The sequence below is a fragment of the Pogona vitticeps genome, chromosome 6 (genome assembly GCF_051106095.1).
Source record: "Pogona vitticeps strain Pit_001003342236 chromosome 6, PviZW2.1, whole genome shotgun sequence".
Classification (NCBI taxonomy): Eukaryota; Metazoa; Chordata; class Lepidosauria; order Squamata; family Agamidae; genus Pogona; species Pogona vitticeps.
In genome coordinates, this window is record NC_135788.1 from 99,094,630 (window position 1) to 99,114,306 (window position 19,677).

Here is a 19,677-nt window from a genome sequence, read left to right on the forward strand (position 1 = left end):
ATATCTGCTTTCTGTAGCCTTTGTTTTATTGGTTGTATTTAATATTTTTTAGAAATCTATTATACACTGCCCAGAAAATTCTGGGTCTTTTGAAGGTGCACCCACCCATCCGTCCAGTCTCAATCATGCTGGAAGGGTGTGTGTAGAAAGTGTAATCAAACATATCTTGAGTGTGTTTGTTTAACTGAGGTAGGCCACCCATTTTTAGTCATGGAAGTGGATGAATTACTGCTTACATGTCATCAACTACCTTGGTAGATTTGTGCTTACTTCTACTGTATATATACTACACAGAGAGAAATTATTGAATATTATAAGCAATGCATAGAGTAAAAGATAGCAACATATTGAGTCTGAGTAAATCAGAAACAGGAATATGCATATCCACGTCAGCCTATCCGAATTTTTGCTAGATCACATTTTGCACATTCAGACACTCAAATACACATATATTGTGCCTCAAATGTCAGAGACACTGATCTTTAAATGATCATTTTTTTCAGCAAAAGGATTCAAGAACCCTTTTACTATTCATATTAAATTAACTGCACCTTGCATTGCACATTTATAAATGTGTGAGCAATTTATGTTTTTTAAACTGTGCTTAAATGTTATTTCTGAATTAACAGATTAATGGACCCTCCTGCTTCAATAGGTTAAATTTCTGGCCTATTTTATCCCTCCAGCCAGAGCCAGATGTTTTGTTTGTATCCAAGTCAAGGTGTGTAGTACTCAAAATCAGCCATGATATTTTAGCCTGTGAGGCAGAAAATCTCAGAACTGGAGTCTCTAAGAACAACTACAAATTAAACAATTAACTTTTTTTGCCTTTTCATGACACTTTAAACCTGCTGCCCGAGACAGTTGCCTTATTGTTCCTAGTGGTAGGGCCAGCCTTGCATACTATGACCTTGCAAAGGTGAATCTTCACAAGTATTTTCTTTTCCTAAGATGGAAAAAAATACATCTACAATGTCATGCCTTTCCTGTCTCCTCCAATCCTGGATTTGAGTTCACCTGGCTTTTAACAACTGCAAATGGGAATGACTGAAAATGGAAGTAAGAATTTGCTTGGGAGATTTAGATGGCGGGTGCTGAACGGACAGCTCCAGGAATTTTTTTCAGCTGGCATGCCTTGTGTTGATAGAAAAAAGAAGTGTCTTTGTCAAATGACTAGAAATTTGCCTTGAAGGTTGATGTTGTGATTTCCAGCTAGCAGTTTTAGTATAAGTTATGACATAGCTATCCAGTTTAACAAATTATACTTGAGATCCTAATAGCTGGGCAAGTAGAGGGAGGGAGGGACGGAAAAATCCCAGAGAGAAATGAGGAAAAACGTTTTTATTTCCAAGCTGTCTAGATTGTCTTTTCACTTTCAGGTCTATATAGAATTCCTATTGACCAGATGCAATTCCTTCATGTAAAGCTGACTTCTTTCCACTTCAGGCTGTAGGTAGGGGTGGGCTGCTATTGTGAACTACTTCTATCACCACATAAAAGTTTTAAAAAATGCTCCCCAGAGAGAATTTTTTCCCCTAGATGGGTTCTTGCTGTGCAAGTCTTCTGGTATTTATTCTCCCCAGTTAAATATGTAGAATATATCATTATGTACTCAAAGCATTCTGTTAGCACTTCATTCTGTTGAATGTAAAGACTAGGCCTCATTTCTAGATTCTCACTTCAAGATTCTCCTTCCTGAGCTTGGAAAAGCTCCTTTTTTGGACTACAACTCCTCAAAGGCATCCAAAGAGTTACAGTGTCAAGGCCTACCCAGATGGCTCACCACACACAAGCTGCCTATGACCAGGAATCCTCTCAGGCCTTCCCACTGGTGTGGGCCTGAGAAGCCGACCTCTATATTCCCAGCCCTTTTGTTGCTGGACTGCATTTAGATAAGTGGGATAGGAGGATGCTTGCATATATCAGGCGTCAGTGGCCTACATAACCTCTTCAACAAACAAATACACAATCCACAAACCCAAATACACATTAGAGACAACACACAAATGCACAATCACAATGCACAAATGATTATATAGTATTTATGTTATCCATGAGATGGGTGGTAGCAATCTACCTATCTCATCTCCTCATATATTCTTTTGCACCTGGCTCTACTTTAGGGGGCATTCTAGATACTATGGAAAAAAAAAACTAGATTCGACTAACCTACACCTGCCTGCCTTCTCTGAAAATACAGGTGGGAAGCCTCTGGTCAGTGGGTTGAATGTGGCTTGCTGTCTCTCTCCATGCAGCCCTTGAATTTCTCACCCAAGGGCCAACATACTCTCCACAGTTCCACAACCGCAATGAGGGAAGAGGAGGCCAGAGAGCGCCTACCACCTGAACCATAGCTTCAAGGAGTACTCAGGAGAGCCTTTGAACATTTAGCTCCAGCTCCTCTTAACTCCTTCTTGAATGGGGAATGTGGGAAGAGATTGGCGATGATTCCTAGCTAATTCAATTGCTTAAGGGACAGTGGAGGTTCTGCCATTGGTCCCTCAGAGCAAATGAGGTACTGACTAAGATCCAGTTCTCCTCAGCCAGTCAGTTTGTTTCTGTATATCTGTTTCATGTCTAGGCCTCCTTTCTCCCAGTGAGAAACCCAAGCCTCCTTTCTTGAGGTGGTGGATCAGGCCTCCTTCTCCTTGTGCCAAATTCCTGGCCTCATATAGAATATAATTATGAGGGTGGAGAAACTGTGAGAGAGTATTTGAAAGGCCGGGGAGAGAAGCGAGAAAGAAAAAAAAAAAGAGAGAGAATGCATTTGTGAGAATAAACCTGACTGAAATCAACCCCAGGAGAAACAGCAGCCCAAATAAATATTTCTAATTTGAGGCCCATCTGTATTTTTTCCCCTCCTGAACTGAATTGTGGAGTGAATGGAGCATAAGGCAATGTTTGATGCAATAGCTCTGAGGTGCCTATATCAGTGGTTCCCAACCTTGCATAACCCATATGTTCTTGGATTGCAACTGCCAGAAATCCCATCCACTCCCGCTAGTGGTGAAGGCTTCTGGGAGTTGCAGTCTAAAAACACTAGAGTTACCCGAGGTTGGGAACCACTGGTCTATCTGAATTTTTGTTTGCTTCCGTGTGTCCCTCTCTGTATACAAATATGCATGTGTGCTTATGTTTGTACATGAACACCTTCTTTTGATCCAGCTCTTCCTATCATTTCCCACTATGCCTTCACCTTACAAACTCCCACTGCCGTCAAGTCTGATTTGGGGCTTTGCCCTCCCCTTTCCTTCTGCAGTTGTATTTGGCTTTGTGTATGTGTATGTGTGAGAGAAAGGTGGCATCGATGCCAATAGCGGCTCCAGGCACTTTGGGCACTGGTCACACCCACTCCTAGCATGTACTTCCTGACCTCTCAATTTAGCTTTTTATTAAAGTTCCCTACCTCATCCCTGCTTTAAAACATTTGTCAGGTTCGAGACATTTAAGAACTTTTGGGGCTGATATCATACTGCAAGCTCTCTTCTGTTTTGACTTCTTTACATGCTGCCGTATTTTTGTTCTCTGCTGCTGGTTTTATTATGTGCAGTTTTCAGCAATGTTCATTTTTTTTATTTTTGTTTTCTTTTCCTTTTTAAATATGTAAAGAGCTTTGCTTACCAGTCGGTCTGAATGTGTAAGTAAAAAGTTCTCACTCAGCTCAGTCTTCACAATCCTCCTCTGCAATATGAGAGTGGCAATACTGACCTACCTTATAGGACTGTTGTAGATGACAACATAGACAAAGTCTTTCAGATACTTAGATCTCCTGCATAAATCAGAAGGTTTATTAAGTGTTCCCAGTTCTCTTAAACCTCTAGTTAGCATCATCTCCCCCCACCTGGTTTTGAAGAGGTAACAATTATTCTTGACTGAAAGATTACAGGCACTCTCATTCACTTCCAGCAGCCACATAATCACAAACATGGGCTTGAAGAAAGGCTTGTATATGAAGCAACTGGTGATGGGTCCTTTCACATTTCTCTGCCTTCTCTTCTCCACAAATCCTGGCCAACCCTACTGTTAGGCAGAGTAGGAAAACCAGCTGAAGTGGCAGATGCTTGGAGGCAGGAGAGACGTGGCAGCTATCACCAGCTGTTCTTCCTGGTTCAGCTGCCAATCAAGTGAGCTTCTGAAAGTAGCCTAATAAAGTAAACACGCTCAATAGTGGAACTGAATGAAGGAACTCTCCAAAAGATCTTAAAAGGCAAGAAGGCTCATATCGGGTATTACTGTCCTTCAACTCTCTTGGACCTAAGCCAATCAAATGGTAGCTACAATATAACTAAAGAAGGGGGGAAATGCTGAATTGATAATTTGTGCCACTTTGGCCAATAGCTCAACAGGTGTTCTGCGATTTGGCACCTTGCCCCCTTCCCTGGTGGGCACCCAGAGGCAGCACTGTGGCTTCTCTGCTTTGCCTCCTCTGGGTGATGCCTCTGAGCGGGTGCCCACTGAAGGGGGAAGGCCAACAAACCACAAAATATCTTGTTGGGCTGTTGGCCAAACTGACACTGCCAAACCAGCAGTTTTTTTGTTGTTGTTGTTGTTTAGTCATTAAGTCATGTCCGACTCTTCGTGACCCCATGGACCAGAGCACGCCAGGCGTTCCTGCCTTGCACTGCCTCCCAAATTCTTGTTGGTAGCTTTGATTACACTGTCCAACCATTTCATCTTCTGTCGTCCCCTTCTCCTCTTGCCTTCACACTTCCCCAACATCAGGGTCTTTTCCAGAGAGTCTTCTCTTCTCATGAGATGGCCAAAGTATTGGAGCCTCAGTTTCAGGATCTGGCCTTCCAGTGAGCACTCAGCGCTGATTTCCTTCAAAATGGATAGGTTTCATCTCCTTGTAGTCCAGGGGACTTTGAAGTCTCATCCAGCACCACAATTCAAAAGCATCAATTCTTTGGCGGCCAGCCTTCTTTATGGTCCTGCTCTCACTTCCATACATCGCTACTGGAAAAACCATAGGTTTGACTATGTGGACCTTTGTCGACAAGGTGATGTCTTTGCTTTTTAAGATGCTGTCTAGATTTGTCACCGCTTTCCTCCAAAGAAGCATACATCTTTCAATTTTGTGGCTGCTGTCACCATATGCAGTGATCATGGAGCCCAAGAAAGTAAAACCTGTCACTGCCTCTATATCTTCCCCTTCTGTTTGCCAGGACGTGATGGGACCAGTGGCCATGATCTTAGTTTTTTTGATGTTGAGCTTCAGACCATTTTTTGCGTTCTTTAATTCCTCCTCACTTTTTGCCATCAGAGTGGTATCATCTGCATATTTAACGTTGATATTTCTTCCAGCAATCTTAATTCTGGCTTGGGAGTCCTCCAGTCCAGCCTTTCGCATGATGTATTCTGCATATAAGTTAAATAATCAGGGAGACAATATATAGCCTTGTCATACTCCTTTCCCAATTTTGAACCAATCATTTTCTCCATATTCAGTTATAAATGTTGCTTCCTGTCCCACATATAGATTTCTCAGGAGATATATAAGGTAGTCAGGCACTCTCATTTCTTTAAGAACTTGCCATAGTTTGCTGCGGTCCACACAGTCAAAGGCTTTTGCGAAGTCAATGAAGTAGAAGTAGATGTTTTTCTGAAACTCTCTGGCTTTCTCCATAAACCAGCGCATGTTAGCAATGTAGTCTCTAGTTCCTCTGCCTCTTCGAAATCCAGCTTCTACTTCTGGGAGTTCTTGGTCCACATACTGCTGAAGCCTACCTTAGAGGATTTTGAGCCTAACCTTGCTAGCGTGTGAAATGAGTGTAATTGTACGGTAGCTGGAGCATTCTTTGGCACTGCCCTTCTTTGGGATTGGGATGTAGACTGACCTTTTCCAATCCTCTGGCCGCTGCTGAGTTTTCCAAACTTGCTGGCATATTGAGTGTAGCACCTTAACAGTGTCAACTTTTAAGATTTTAAATAGTTCCACTGGAATGCCATCACCTCCTCTGACCTTGTTGTTAGCCATGCTTTCTAAGGCCCACTTGACTTCATTCTCCAGGATATCTGGCTACTATTTTTTTTCAATTATCATGTCCATCTTTGCACAAAATGTTCCTTTAATATCTCCAATTTTCTTGAACAGATCTCTGGTTTTTCCCTTTCTATTATTTTCCTCTATTTCTTTGCAGTGTTCATTTAAGAAGGCCCTCTTGTCTCTCCTTGCTATTCTATGGAAGTCTGCTACCTCCCTTGCATTTTGTTTCCCTTTTCTTCTCTGCTATTTGTAAGGCCCCGTTGGACAGCCACTTTGCTTTCTTCCATTTCCTTTTCTTTGGGATGGTTTTTGTGGCTGCCTCCTGTACAATGTTACGAGCCTCCATCCATAGTTTTTCAGGCACTCTGTCCACCAAATCGAGTTCCTGAAATCTGTTCTTCACTTCTACTGTGTACTCGTAAGGGATGTGCTTTAGATTATATCTGACTAGCCCCGTGGTTTTTCCTACTTTCTTCAGTTTAGGCTTGAGTTTTGCTATAAGAAGCTGATGATCAGAGCCACAATCAGCTCCAGGTCTTGTTTTTGCTGATTGTATAGAGCTTCTCCATCTTTGGCTGCAGAGAATATAATCAATCCGATTTCGATATTGCTCATCTGGTGATGTCCATGTGTAGAGTCACCTCTTATGTTGTTGAAAAAGAGTGTTTGTGATGACCAGCTTGTTCTCTTGACAAAACTCTATTAGCCTTTGCCCTGCTTCACTTTGTACTCCAAGGCCAAACTCACCTGTTTTTCCTTTTATCTCTTGACTCCCTACTTTAGCGTTCCAGTCCCCTATAATAAGAACATCTTTCTTTAGTGTCAGTTCTAGAAGGTGTTGTAAGTCTTCATAAAATTGGTCAGTTTCAGCCTCTTCAGCATGTTCATAGATCTTACATTTCAGGTTCCTATGCAGTACTTTGCAGCATCAGAGTTTCCTTTCACTTCCAGGCATGTCTGCAGCTGAGTGTCCTTTCGGCTTTGGCCCAACCATTTCATTAGCTCTGGAGCTACTTGTACTTTTCCTCCACTCTTCGTTAGTCAATTGTTGGACGCCTTCTGACCTGAGGGGCTCATCTTCCAGCATCATATCTTTTAGCCTTTTGTTTCTGTCCATTGAGTTTTCTTGGCAAAGATACTGAAGTGGCTTGCCAGTTCTTGCTCCAGGTGGATCACGTTTAGTCAGAATTCTCCACTATGACCTGTCTGTCTTGGGTGTCCCTAGCTCCTCTGAATTACTCAAGCCCCTTCACCACGAAAAGGCAGCAATCTGTGAAGGGGAGTTTATGCCCATCTCTAAATATAAGAGTCCATTTCTGCAGAGCTGATTGGATTCTTTGGCTCAGAGCAACTGTCTGCACAACATGTATATTGTGGTTCCATATTATTTACCACTAGTTAACTTGATTGTTGGGATAACCAGTGTGGTGTAGTGGATAGTGATGGCCTAGGTTTTAGCAGGACTGAGTTCAAATGCCTCCTCAGCCAAGGAAGCTCATGGGGTGTGTGAAACTGGTAAAACTACAGTACTTCTTAAATATCTCACTTACCTTCAAATCCTTATTAAGATACTGTAATTAGAAGTCGGTTCTGACTTGATGGCACATAAGCACAAGAAACTTAATGGCTATCTATCTGTGTTCACATCTGAATTCTTTCTTAGTTGGCACTCAGCAGCTGAATCTGCTGTCCTCTTAAGTGGATCAATAGCCTCTATCTGTTTTCATATTAGGATAAGCCCAGAGCACAGTTCATCCATACCGGATACCAAGATTGATTTCACCCACCTACTTGCCTATACTCTGAGTAACTTTTCCTGGAGGGATATGCATCTGCCGCTCTATCAAGTATATGCACATCCTCTGTCTGTACACAGGTACAGCTGTATTCTAGAGTTGAACCCCAAGGATCTTGATATGCACACACCAAATTGTGGGAGGTGAGGCAGACAGAAAACTTGTATTCTTTCATAGAGGGGGTCTGATACCAGTGGTTTCTGGCCCACTCAAAAATGTGTCTCCTATATAAGAGACATACATTTCTTACCCTCCACTGACACTGAACAGCCAACAGTATGCACAAGGCATCAGATTGGTGAACATTAGAGGTGAACATTAGAAGAAAATATTACTTTAATTCATTACTCAAATCCTGACAAAACCTGAAAACATCTGAATGTGGGAGGAAAGCAAAATTGCCAGATTTGAACAAAACTGAAAGACACATGAGAATCTCAGTTAAGTTCACTTTTGATCAAAACCTACTGAAATTTCAAAATATTTAAATTAGCAGACACACAGAATTTGCCCCTTGCTAGTCAATACACACCTTGAAATGTAAGCAATTATGGTAAAATATTTCAAATTTCAACCCACTTCTTTCCTTCAGGGTGTCTCACTTACCTTGAAATCTCTATAATGTGCTACTATGTGAAGGAATATGATCATGCTTGTACCAAAAGTTGAATAAGCTTTTTTACTACAAATCCCAGAATCCCATGCTCAGCATGCTCAGTAAAAGTAGAACTTTGTGCCTTGTGAAAGGCTTTTATGTTGTTTGAATTCGTGTCTGAAATCCTTGTGCCGCAACTTGATAATTAGTTTACAAATAATGAATGGCACGGCATCATGCAAACTCTTGCCACAGCCGTTAAGAAAATGTTTTCCTAATTTTTTACTATTATGAAAAGGATACTACTACTTCAGTAAATTGCTATGGTACTTTCAGCTGACATCTTTACAGCTAGAAGAGTGCAAGCCACACAAAACACGTGGATTTTAAAGCCAGCACACATTGCAGTGGATGGGTGGTAGAGATTTAAAACTCTTCCCCTATCTGATTTTTTTAATTCAAAAATTCACCCACATGGTTGAAAAAGGGGGAAGTATTTCCATTGGTGCCATGCTTAGAAAACAAACAGATTTTTAAATAAATTGAGGTGGCAAGTTCAAATGTCTCTTTGTGTAAATGCTGGTCTGTCCATGGATGCTTCCACTTTAGAGGGAAAATATGATCTACATGCTTAATGTAGCATGAAAATTGACCCCAAATTCAATGGGATTTCAATAGAAAGCTTTACCAAAAGAATTAGAATCAAAGGAACTTGATATTTGTCTAAACAGACTTGTGCCACTGTTTCCTGGCTGGTTCATGACTGAATATGTAATGCTTTACTCGTATGGTGTCATCTTCATATAGAGAGTTGAAACAGAAGTATTTAAAATGTGTCATGCTGGAATACATGAAGGCAGCTGTCTATTCTTCTCTTAAGGTGCTTCAGCTAGAATCACTTTCCCTTTCACTTCATGCTTCTTTAATCTGTCTTGATCCTCCCATGACAGCTTTGCCACATGAGAAAGTAAAATCAACACAAAAGCAGGTTATTACAGGGAGGGTGTGTGTGAACACTTGGGGGAAAAATCCCTTTGCCCAAAGAAATCGGTGATGTATTGCAGCATGTGACACTGTCCACCAGTCACAAAGGTGTATGAACTTTAAAACAAAATAAGCACACTTAACACCTCTTTTCCATTGGTCTACCTAACTTTTGGTGATGACTAAGTTTGTTTATATAAAAAAGAAGGTCAACATCACCATGAAGAGGACTTTATATTGGAATCACCACCAATTGATTATATCTTGTCTACCTATGAATACAAATTTTCCTCCTTGCCCTCCTGTAAGGGTCATGGAATACCTTAAACAATGGCAGCATTGGGTATCCATGCAAGTGCCTTCTCTGTAGTAGAAAAGAGCAATATTTGAATAACTGAACAGGGTGGAAACAAAGACCTGCAGTTTATCTGATATGATTGGATGATAGGACAATTGGAATACAAAACCAGGAACAATACATACATACGTACATACATACAGAGATATATATATATTATATACATACACATTTATATCTGTGTAAAGGAGATTAAATTAAGCTTTAAGATGATTTCTTTGTAAAACACTTTTGTTTTTCAGAACAGTACTTATCATCTCCTGCATATAATTCTTTTTCTATCATCTAACCTGGCACCGAGTTCCTGTTTATCTATACATCTCTTGCACCAACTGTATAGTAAAGCTATTTCGTCCACTGCAACCTTAGAATCTCAGAACCGCAGGGCTGGAAGGGATCTTATGGATCATTGAGTTCAGACCATCAGGGAGGCCCAGTGGGGGAATCGAAATCCCAACCTCCGGCTTGGCAGTCAGATACCTAAACCACTGAGCTCTCCAGCAGTTCATGTAACCTGGGATGGTGTTATGTGCAGATGGGCATGCTTTTTTTGCTTTTAAAGCCGCACTTCATGGCCCTCTGGAGGGAAACAAATTCTCACATTGTTATCTGCAGCTTCTCCTACCCCTGTGGCTGCTGGTAATGGCTGGGAAGCTCTGTATTCTGTGGGTATAACAGCAGTAAATTGTAGGAAGTGAGCAGTGTGATCCAAACGCTCACCTCAGCCTTTCTGAATGATGTTGTTGCCTTCTGAGAACTCTGCTAACAACCCATAGCACAGTAATTCACGTCCTGTAAGTGAGTAGGTGCATGTGTGTGTGTGTGTGTGTGCGCGCGTGCGTGTAATGTTTATCCCCTCTCCCTGCCAATGAGGGTTTCAGGATACATATGTTACCACATCTACAATTTGACTGCTGCAGTGCAGGAGAGTATGGTAACTGGTTCCTTGCACACATACACATTTCCAGATAGATCTCCCAGGTGTAAAATAAATAGAAGTCTTAGACACAACATCTCACATTTTAATTTTGGGTTATTGAACCCAGAATGTTTGCCACATCCAAACTCCCTGCTCACAGATCTTGATATGTGGATAAGAATCCCCACGACACTCATACATGGACCCTGTAAAGTAGGTCACAGTTTTATCACCATTTGGCTGCTACAGGGATACAAAACAGATCATAGAGGTATGCTGCATCAAGAGGGCTTGAGTTTGCTCCCTTTGCATCAATGCCATTAATGAAAAATGATTTGATAGTTTTCAACTTATTACAGTCAGCCAAACCTGATAAAATCAACAGAGAATGCTAAGTTATGAAGGAAAAATGGATGATTTCTGTCCTGAGGACACTGCATTTCCTTATGATGGCAAGGGGTCAGGGCTGAAGAAACGGGGAATGATCTAGTATTTACATTGATTTCTTCCCCAGATCCATTGATATTATACAAGCCCTGAAACTCACATCTAGTTACTATCAGAATCACAGTAACAGGCACTTCTTATTTTCAAAGGAAAAGTCAACAGGACCCAATATTAAGTGCCACAAGAAAAAGGCAAAAGGAATGGAATTTAGGCAATATCCATTTTACCTTCATAGCAGAAATTATGTGGGAGCAGGGCAATATATATTTCCATTCATGTCACAAATTCCAGTTTAGGGATCAAACCCCAAAGTATATCCTCTCTTGACACAATACTGCTTTAAATAATAATAATAATACTAATAATAACAATAATTTACAGGCTTTTGAAATAGCATATGTTTGGCTCTTTTTGAGGGGGGGAAAAGTGCCTTTTCCAGCAATCATTATACAAAATACACTTTTGCTTTTGTTTCTCTTGGAAAATGCTCAACACCAGCTTGAGTATACAGCTAACAGCAGTGCCAGGAAAAACAAAACAAAACAACCATCACATATATTGTAGATGATGCAATAGATAGCTCCCTGGTTGGTTGAAGTTTCACCTGATTTGCATTTAATTTACAGTACCTGGCTTTAAAAAACAAACAAACCTGGAATAGCTGCATTCAGAAGAGAATTCTGACAGAAGACCAGTGAATGTCTAGACCCATCTACTCCCATCAACAAAATTTAAAGCTCCTATATACAGGATCCTACTGCAGCTGTGTGTTACCTGGATCAAATGACAGAGCAATCAAGACAGACTCTGAACTAAGTAATGGACTGTGGTGACTAAAAGGAACAGCCCCATCTGAGAAGGCAACAGGGATAGACAGACAGGCCAACTCTAAGGACAGAAACCATTCCAATGTATTTTAATTGAAAGCTGCACGTTGCTCATATTTTATAGGAAATTTGTTCTCTAAAGCCTGATTTCAACATTACACTTTGCCCATGGAAACCCCAGTCCCTGTACTAGCACATTACTAGTGCTGTCAGAGAAATGTTTCTTAAAGCTGGTGCCATGCAGGGAGTGGATTTTAAGGATCACACCTCCTTTGTGGGACAACATTCCATGGCAATGTAAATTAGTGCCCCTGCCTCTGTTTCTCTCTTTCGGGTATAATGTTTGACTTGAGCCTGAATTATTTAGTATTCAAGCATTTCAGTCCCTGGCTGACGATGCATAAACATGTATGTCTGGGGAACACCAGTCATGGAATTTCCCTTCCATTTGATTAAACAAGTCAGAAGGAAGGTGAAGGAATGCTTGAAATGTTCCTACACCTTAGGCAGCAAGAGCTTTGGAATTCACTGCCAGCACTGAGCATAGTTTAACTATTGGCCCAGAAAGAAGATGCAGCGCGATCCCCAGCCAATTTGGTCCTGCAACTTAACATATCAACTATTCTGGGAAGGAGGGGAAGGGTGATAAGAGTCGTTAAGAGGTTGGCTGGGCAGCCACCTACAGGGATAGCTCTGATGTCCTGGTGTTGTTTCAGGAAGGAATTCCATGCCAAATATAAATGCCAAGTCAGTGTTCCAAAACTAAAATACTGTAGACTTGTGCAGTTTAACCTCCTGAAGTGTGATACAGTGGGGGTGAGGCAAAACAAGGGACCATCCATCCTAGTACTGTATGATATTTTGTTCTGGAATGAAGGCTGAGCACCTAAAAAAGAAATACCAGGCAATAACCCTTACAACAGAACAACCCAAGATACTGATTCATCATGCACTCTGCTTCTGAGGGTCAAGCCTCTGCTAGTATCTTTCACTGTTTCCTGTCTTCATCTCTTTATTATGCTCTGTTTCTGCCAGCTGCAAGTCAGACCCACACCAAACCTTTGGAGGAGAGGGAGCTTTTCACATGTTCTTTGTCAAAAGGAAAATTGCTGGCACAAAACCAAGATGCTGTAGTCTGCTCAAGTAGGTGGAGAGGCTTGCTCTGCTCAATTAGTCTTTCTTCCTTGTTCAGTTCCATGTTTACCCCCAGTCTCTGGCTTCAATTCCTTGCTGTGGTTAACTTGATGTGTTTTCTCTTGGATCTTAGACTTAAATGTTCAACTCCTTTGGAAGGATCCAGTTTGTAAACCTTCTGGCTACTGTTTCCCAGAAATCTTCAAAGACTTTGTGAATAAAAATACATGGAGGAGGAAAAAGAATATGGATATTCCTTTCCTGGTGTAAAAGTCAGCCATAGTGTCTTTCCAAAAACTAGCAGTGGTTTTGAGGCCATTGCCTCTTCTCAGTCCTAAAGATGGTGGCCAGCAAAACCTCCCACTGACTCCCTCCTTTAAACACAGACATATTTCCCACCATTGCACAAAACAGAGAATAATGGATTCCAAATTGTCCAAAGGATGGTGGTGGGGTGGGAAATTAAGGGCAAGGTCATTGATTTCCAAAGCCTGACAACAGTCCCTCCCACCCTATCCCAACCCCAAATTATTAAGATTCAGGAAGTGACATGAAAATAACTGGCATCACTTCTTGTCAGCAGAGGTCCTCATCTGTTCCAGTTTGTCACCTGCACAACAGAAAGGCCAAGAAGACAACGCGTAGAGGTGAAGTGCCATGAGATCTGAGTCCCGATCCATAATGGTCTGTGCAAGGTTCTCATCAGGCAGATGTGACAGAAGACACAAATGGTCAGACATATGGAACCAGCACTTTCACCTCCCCACCTTCCATAGTCTGTTCAGTCAGTTGACACAAGACGCACACTGGACACAGAAACTGACAACGACTCATCACCCTCCAGAAGAGACTGGGTTGTGCCTCTGCAGCCCACTCTGAATTTACCACCCCACCTGATTGTTCAAGGTTTTTCTCTCTTCCCCCCATGCTCAACAGGAGGAAAGCCATTAGCTACCCCTGCTGTAGTAGTTCTTCTGACTGTCTTGGGTGTTACTTCCCTGGTGGGAAAAAAGGGAATCAGGCAGAGGACAGGGGAAAGAGTCAAGAGTGGGCGTGCATGGGAGAAAATTCTAAACATGTCCCTTGCAAATAATAATAATAGTAGTAAGAAGAATTAATTGCTCTGGTTGGTTTATATGTTTTTTTCCTGTTCTCTCTCTCTTTTTAAGTCGGGTTCGAATTTTTCAAAGTCTGCAGCTTCGCCTCCAGTTCAGAGATCTGAAAAACACACAACAGAAAGGGGTAAAAAGAGCATCTGCAGGCAGAATAACAGCAGGATGGGGTAGGGAGAGACAGTAGATGTTGGTAAGGAGATGTGGGTGCCACTTTGCCATGAACAGCAACAGGATATGAATGGTGAAGGAGAGAGTTGTGAGGAGAAAAAAAAATGGTACATGTGTGTCTGAATAAAGGGGGTCAACAGGTATTTTTCTATGGATATGAGCTGTAAGATCTAATTAAGATGGCTTCTGAATAGTTTATATTTCCGGACTGTTTCATGTAATTTTCATTCTCTTTTCTGACAGTGTCTGCTTCACATTCTGTAGAATGTTTGGTACAAAATATACACATGAAATATAAAGCATCACGTACAGCTGCTTATTTTCTACAACCCATGGGAACCAGATTGTTAAAGGCTACCTTTATCCAGATTACTGAAACTACTTCTGATTTTCCTTCTTCTAATATTTAAAACTGAATCAGAGGCTAAAAGAAGGGAAGAAGACTTCTGCTTAAAACATATCCCAGAATAGTGCTCTTACAAATAATATTAAGCTGTATATGGGAGATATGTGCATTATGTCTAAAATTCCCTGAAACTTATTATTAGTGGCCTTAGTCCAGAGAAGCACAGAAGCAACAGAAGTCTATGTACACACACTACTTTGCCCAATGATAAATAATGTTTACTGTGGGTGTGACTGAGAATTCATCAGATGTGTTGAACATGAAATTGATTCCTGTGTACTAAGTGCAACAGATTTGCATGCACATATATGCCTCTGTACCCTAACTAAGTGCAGAATTATGGAAAATGTTGGGGCTGAATCGCTGATTCCAATTAACAACCACAAAGCAAACTCATAGTCTGATCATGTTATGAATACTCTATGATTTTCCAGAGTCTGCTTCCAACGAGTCTGAGAACGCCATTCCTTCCTTACACATAATTTCTTTCTCTCAGGTCAGGAAAGAGTGCCTTCTTGAAACTACCTCCCATTTGGTTACACCAAGGCTAGATAATGAGATATTTTTGATAGCATGGCTCCATCTGCTATTCTGTTTTCCTGGAGATCTCTGCAAGCAAGATTCAAAAACTGGACTGGAGAAGTGGGGTATCTTAGTAGAGGCAGTAAGATATTTCCCACCTGCATCTAGTGTCACTATCCTGAAGCGTCTGAGATGTAGAAAGTTGCACATTTAAGTACAGTGGGGTCTCGACTTACGAACTTAATCCGTATTGGAAGGCAGTTCTCAGGTCGAAAAGTTCTTAAGTCGAATCTGCATTTCCCACAGGAATGCATTGAAAACCATTTAATCCGTATCTGCTCTTTTTGTCCATAGAAACTAATGGGAAGCTGCTATTCTGCCTTCTGCCACTAGAGGGGGATATTATTTCTTTTTTTCTTTTAACCTAAGATGACTTAGCTTTAAAAAAAAGCGAAAAAAAGAGTTCGTAACTCGAATCTAAGTTCGTAAGTCGAGTCCATATAGTCCTATGAGAGCGGTTCGTAAGTCGAAACGTTCGTATGTCGAGCCGTTCGTATGTCGAGCCGTTCGTAAGTCGAGACCCCACTGTAAATCAATGTGGGTGGATTTTCCAAATATTTCTGGACTACAATACCTATCATTAACCATTTGCAATGCCAGCTGAAATTGATAGAAACGCTATCCAAGAACATCTGGAAAGTTACAAGATCTACACCTCTGTGTTAGAGTTCACACTGTATGGAAACCAGAACCACAAATGGGATGGAATAAGGACTCCTACTGCCCAAGGCAGACCAGGTAATGCACTGCCCCTGCAAAAGGAGCAGAATTGTCACTGCACCCACCATACACTCCTGCTTTGCACAGAACCAGTGCTGTGCAGAAAGACCTGGCTGTAAGGCATCCTTGCAGACAGAGCACAGTGGGAGAGCCCCCCCCCCCCCCAGCCAGGTCTTGCTGAAGAAACCAGTCACAAACACTGAATCGGCACTGAGAGGTACTGAATGGCCAGAATGTGAAAGCCAAGACCACCACTGGTTCTGTATGCGATGAGTGTATGCATTGCAGAGTGCAGGTTTGTGCAGCGAAAGCAAAATGCTGGGTTTTGACCACCCCTATGAATCTTCTGCCTGGGTTACCTGTTTCAGTTTAGGTAATGGTAAGGCCAGCCCTAACGATAGTCACCCTCAGATGGAAGTTGTGAGGCTTTTCTTTCTACCAACTTCTGTCTAAAGATACCTACCACAATCTCCCCTTCAAAATAAATCTCATACAAAAGCAATTAACTGTTCCAAGCTCATTCTATTTACACATGCATATGTGTAAAATTCTGTGAAACTGATTACTAGTTTCAAGGTTGTAAATATGGAATAAGGAACAGTTAGCCAAGATCCTCTATGGAAAACAGGACAAGAAAAAAATAGTTGAGTGATGATGATGGTGAAATAATGGCTTGAAGAGGAAAACCACAGGGGAGAATACAAATAAGGCCTTCATCCTGTTCTTTGGGCCAAGATGAAAGTACAACACCTGCAGAAATGGAATGAATTTTGTACTTTTCCTAAGAATGGGCTGCAACACTTATATTAATTAGAGAAATTTCACCCTGTATTGACTTCAAAAACAGTCATGAAAATTGCATCTCAGTTATGTTTTGTAAAGTCTGACATACTGACAAGAGCTGTATTTTAGGATGTAAATAACTCTTTTTGCCATGGATGGCTCAGCCTGTTGATATCAGTTACCTACAGTTATTTACCTATGCAAAGCATCTTTCTGCAGTGGTCCTTCCCACCTGTCTATGTGCTGATCTGCTAAGGGCACAGGTCTAATCTACACATGTAGGCAACTGAGATCATAGTATGAATTCTGATGATTCAAATGGCAGCGGAAGGTGTGTGTTTGTGTGTGACTGTCAGGGTAGCTAAGTGACCTTATTAAAATTTTGAAGTGAAGCATCTTCCTGCTCAGTCCATACATATCCCAGGATGCATGCATACACGTGAGTGCCCTTAAATGGGCAAAACCCACAGGGACAGGATGCCAAGCAAAGGGGAGGAACACCCTAGAAACTAGCAGTGCAATTATGACCCTTCCTCACTATGAGAGATTTCCATCTAAGAGGCTCCCACTATGCCAATAGTGTCCTGCATGGGGAGCTGATGACGACCCAGGTGTAGGAGCCTCTTAGATGGAAATCTCTCATAGTGAGGGATTCCATATTCTGTACTGTTCTCCAATCTGATATCCCCAGCAGAGAAACCCAGATGCATTCAAACACACACACACACACACACACACAAAGGCATAACAAATCTGACATAATCCATTGCCTGATGCAGTATCCAGGATGCTAACATGCATCCACCACAGACCAGCAATATATATATATATATATATATATATATATATATATATATATATATATATATATATATATATATATATATATATATATTTAAATTTGACTATGAGATCTGTTGCAGGATCAAAGGGCCCAGTATAGGATTCCATATGAGCTGCTGTGAGTGTATATGCAATGTGGAAATGACAGGTTACCCACCTGTAATTGTAGTTCTTTGAATGGACCTCTGTGATTCATACCCTGGGTGATCTGCGCCTGTGCAGAGCCTCATCAGAAGATTCTAGAGCTTCTGCAGTAGCAATAAACACATTACAATAAGCCCCTCCTCCTTGTATATGTACCTTGGCACCAAGCGTCCCCTTTCAGTTATGTCAACCGCTGCTTAAGAGTAAGCAAAATGGCGTGAGAGAGGGAAGGATGGGTGGGATGTGTGAATCACAGAGGTCCACTCGAAGAATTACAATTACAGGTGGGCAACCTGTCCTTCTTCGTGGCCTCTGTGAATCACATCCTGGGTGACTAATAAGTTGTCTTACCCGGAGGCAGAGTGTTATGTGGTGTTGTCAGTGGCACTCTGTATCATTTTGCCTACAAGAAGGTTCCCGAAAGCTCTACTGGCTTTTATGATGCCAATAGGTCCAATTTCTTTATGTGGAGCAATTTCTCTCTGTGAGACCATTTGGCGTGAATCTTGAGGGATGTGCAATGAGCTCCCCAGCCCGTGCTGCTGGTGTCGGTAGTGACTTGTATTCACAGACGCAGTTGTTGAAACACTCACCGACAGGTTGGGAGAAAAACGCCACCATTGAGGTTGGGAGGTGAGCTCTGGAATGGCCCTTGGGACAGTGTGAGCAGGGTCTGTTAATGGATCGAATAGGGCGAGAAACCAGGATTGGAGAGATCTCATTTTTAGTTGTACATGTTGTACAACTGATGTCATAGAGGCCACTGTGCCCAGAACCCGTTGTACTGTTACAGCGGGTATTAAGGCATGAGGGGTGAAACCCTTAAGCAAGGTGATCACATTTTGTCTCTTGTCCATAGGGAGAAAGGCGTGGGCTCGTATGGAATCTATGAGTGTACAGTTCTTGCAGGTTTTAAACTTGATTTCTGTTCGCTGACAGTAAGACCGAGATCACGAAGGACAGCGAGGGTGAAATAGGTGTCTCGTCAAGCTTTGTGACGGGAGTATGCTACTAGGAGCCAGTTGTCGATATATGGAAAGGTGAGAATTTTTTGGAGTCTGAGGTAAGCGGCTACCGGTGCCATAAAATTGGCGAATACTCTTGGAGCTTCTGCAAGGCCGAATGGGAGGCTTTTGAATTGGTAAGCTTGCGATCCTAGTTGAAAACGGAGGAATTTTCTGTGTGGGGGATGTATTGAAATATGAAAGTAAGCATCCCTTAGGTCTGTGATGGTGAACCAGTTGTTCTTTCGAAGTAAGGGAAGAACAGATTCTAGGGTAACCATACGGAATTTTGTGGCAACAATGTATTCGTTTAGCCGTCTCAAATCTAAAAAAAGGCAAAGCCCCCCGTCCTTTTTGGGGATGGTGAAATAGCAAGAGAAAAACCCGTTGTTTTGATAGGCGGGTTGTATGGCGTCTTTGAGAAGTAAATTTGTTATCTCTTCTTGCAGAGGTTGTGCAGGTGGAGTGATGACATGTGTTGCCAGAGGAATGTTGAAGAGATTAATGTGGTAGCCATTTTTGATGATAGACGGCACCCAGACATCTGTGGTGCTGGATTTCCACACAAGTTTTTCCAAAGGGCAGGGTTGGTGGGTTGGGTTGTGATCTCGGTCAGAGGGGCATCAAACATGGTGTTTGGGTTTCCAGTCATTTCACCTAGTGCTAGGTTGTTGCCGGGGGTTGGCTCTTTGATTTTTGAAGTAGGGAGTGTAAGATGTTTGTCTTGGAGGATCTTGTTGAACTTCTGGTAAGAGTTATAGGGTCATTTCCATTGATTTTGTTGAGGATGTTGCTGGTAGGAAGGGTAGACTCTCCAACGTCTAGCTGTATGTTTTCTAGTATGTCATCAGTTTCAGCATGAAAGA

General features: G+C 41.8%; 1 protein-coding gene and 1 long non-coding RNA gene across 6 annotated transcripts in view; one reads left to right on the forward strand and one right to left on the reverse strand.

The window, feature by feature from the left end:
• LOC140708456 (uncharacterized) overlaps positions 1-19,677 on the forward strand; it is a 62,160-nt gene that overhangs the window by 17,861 nt on the left and 24,622 nt on the right. The window contains exon 4 of one of the 4 annotated variants that reach the window (XR_012088652.2): positions 13,630-14,130. The exons of 2 other annotated variants lie outside the window; for them this stretch is intronic. This is a non-coding gene — a long non-coding RNA (uncharacterized LOC140708456). Of the gene's footprint in view, positions 1-11,711; positions 12,871-13,629; positions 14,131-19,677 lie in introns of those variants that run through there. One more of the 4 variants, XR_012088651.2, reaches the window with a different exon arrangement.
• PPP1R9B (protein phosphatase 1 regulatory subunit 9B) overlaps positions 9,766-19,677 on the reverse strand; it is a 94,565-nt gene continuing 84,653 nt past the window's right edge. The window contains exon 10 of one of the 2 annotated variants that reach the window (XM_020794062.3): positions 9,766-13,656. In XM_020794062.3, the coding sequence (XP_020649721.3) occupies positions 13,636-13,656 (21 nt within the window). In that variant the 3' untranslated portion in view covers positions 9,766-13,635. Of the gene's footprint in view, positions 14,265-19,677 lie in introns of both variants that reach the window. The other variant, XM_020794061.3, reaches the window with a different exon arrangement.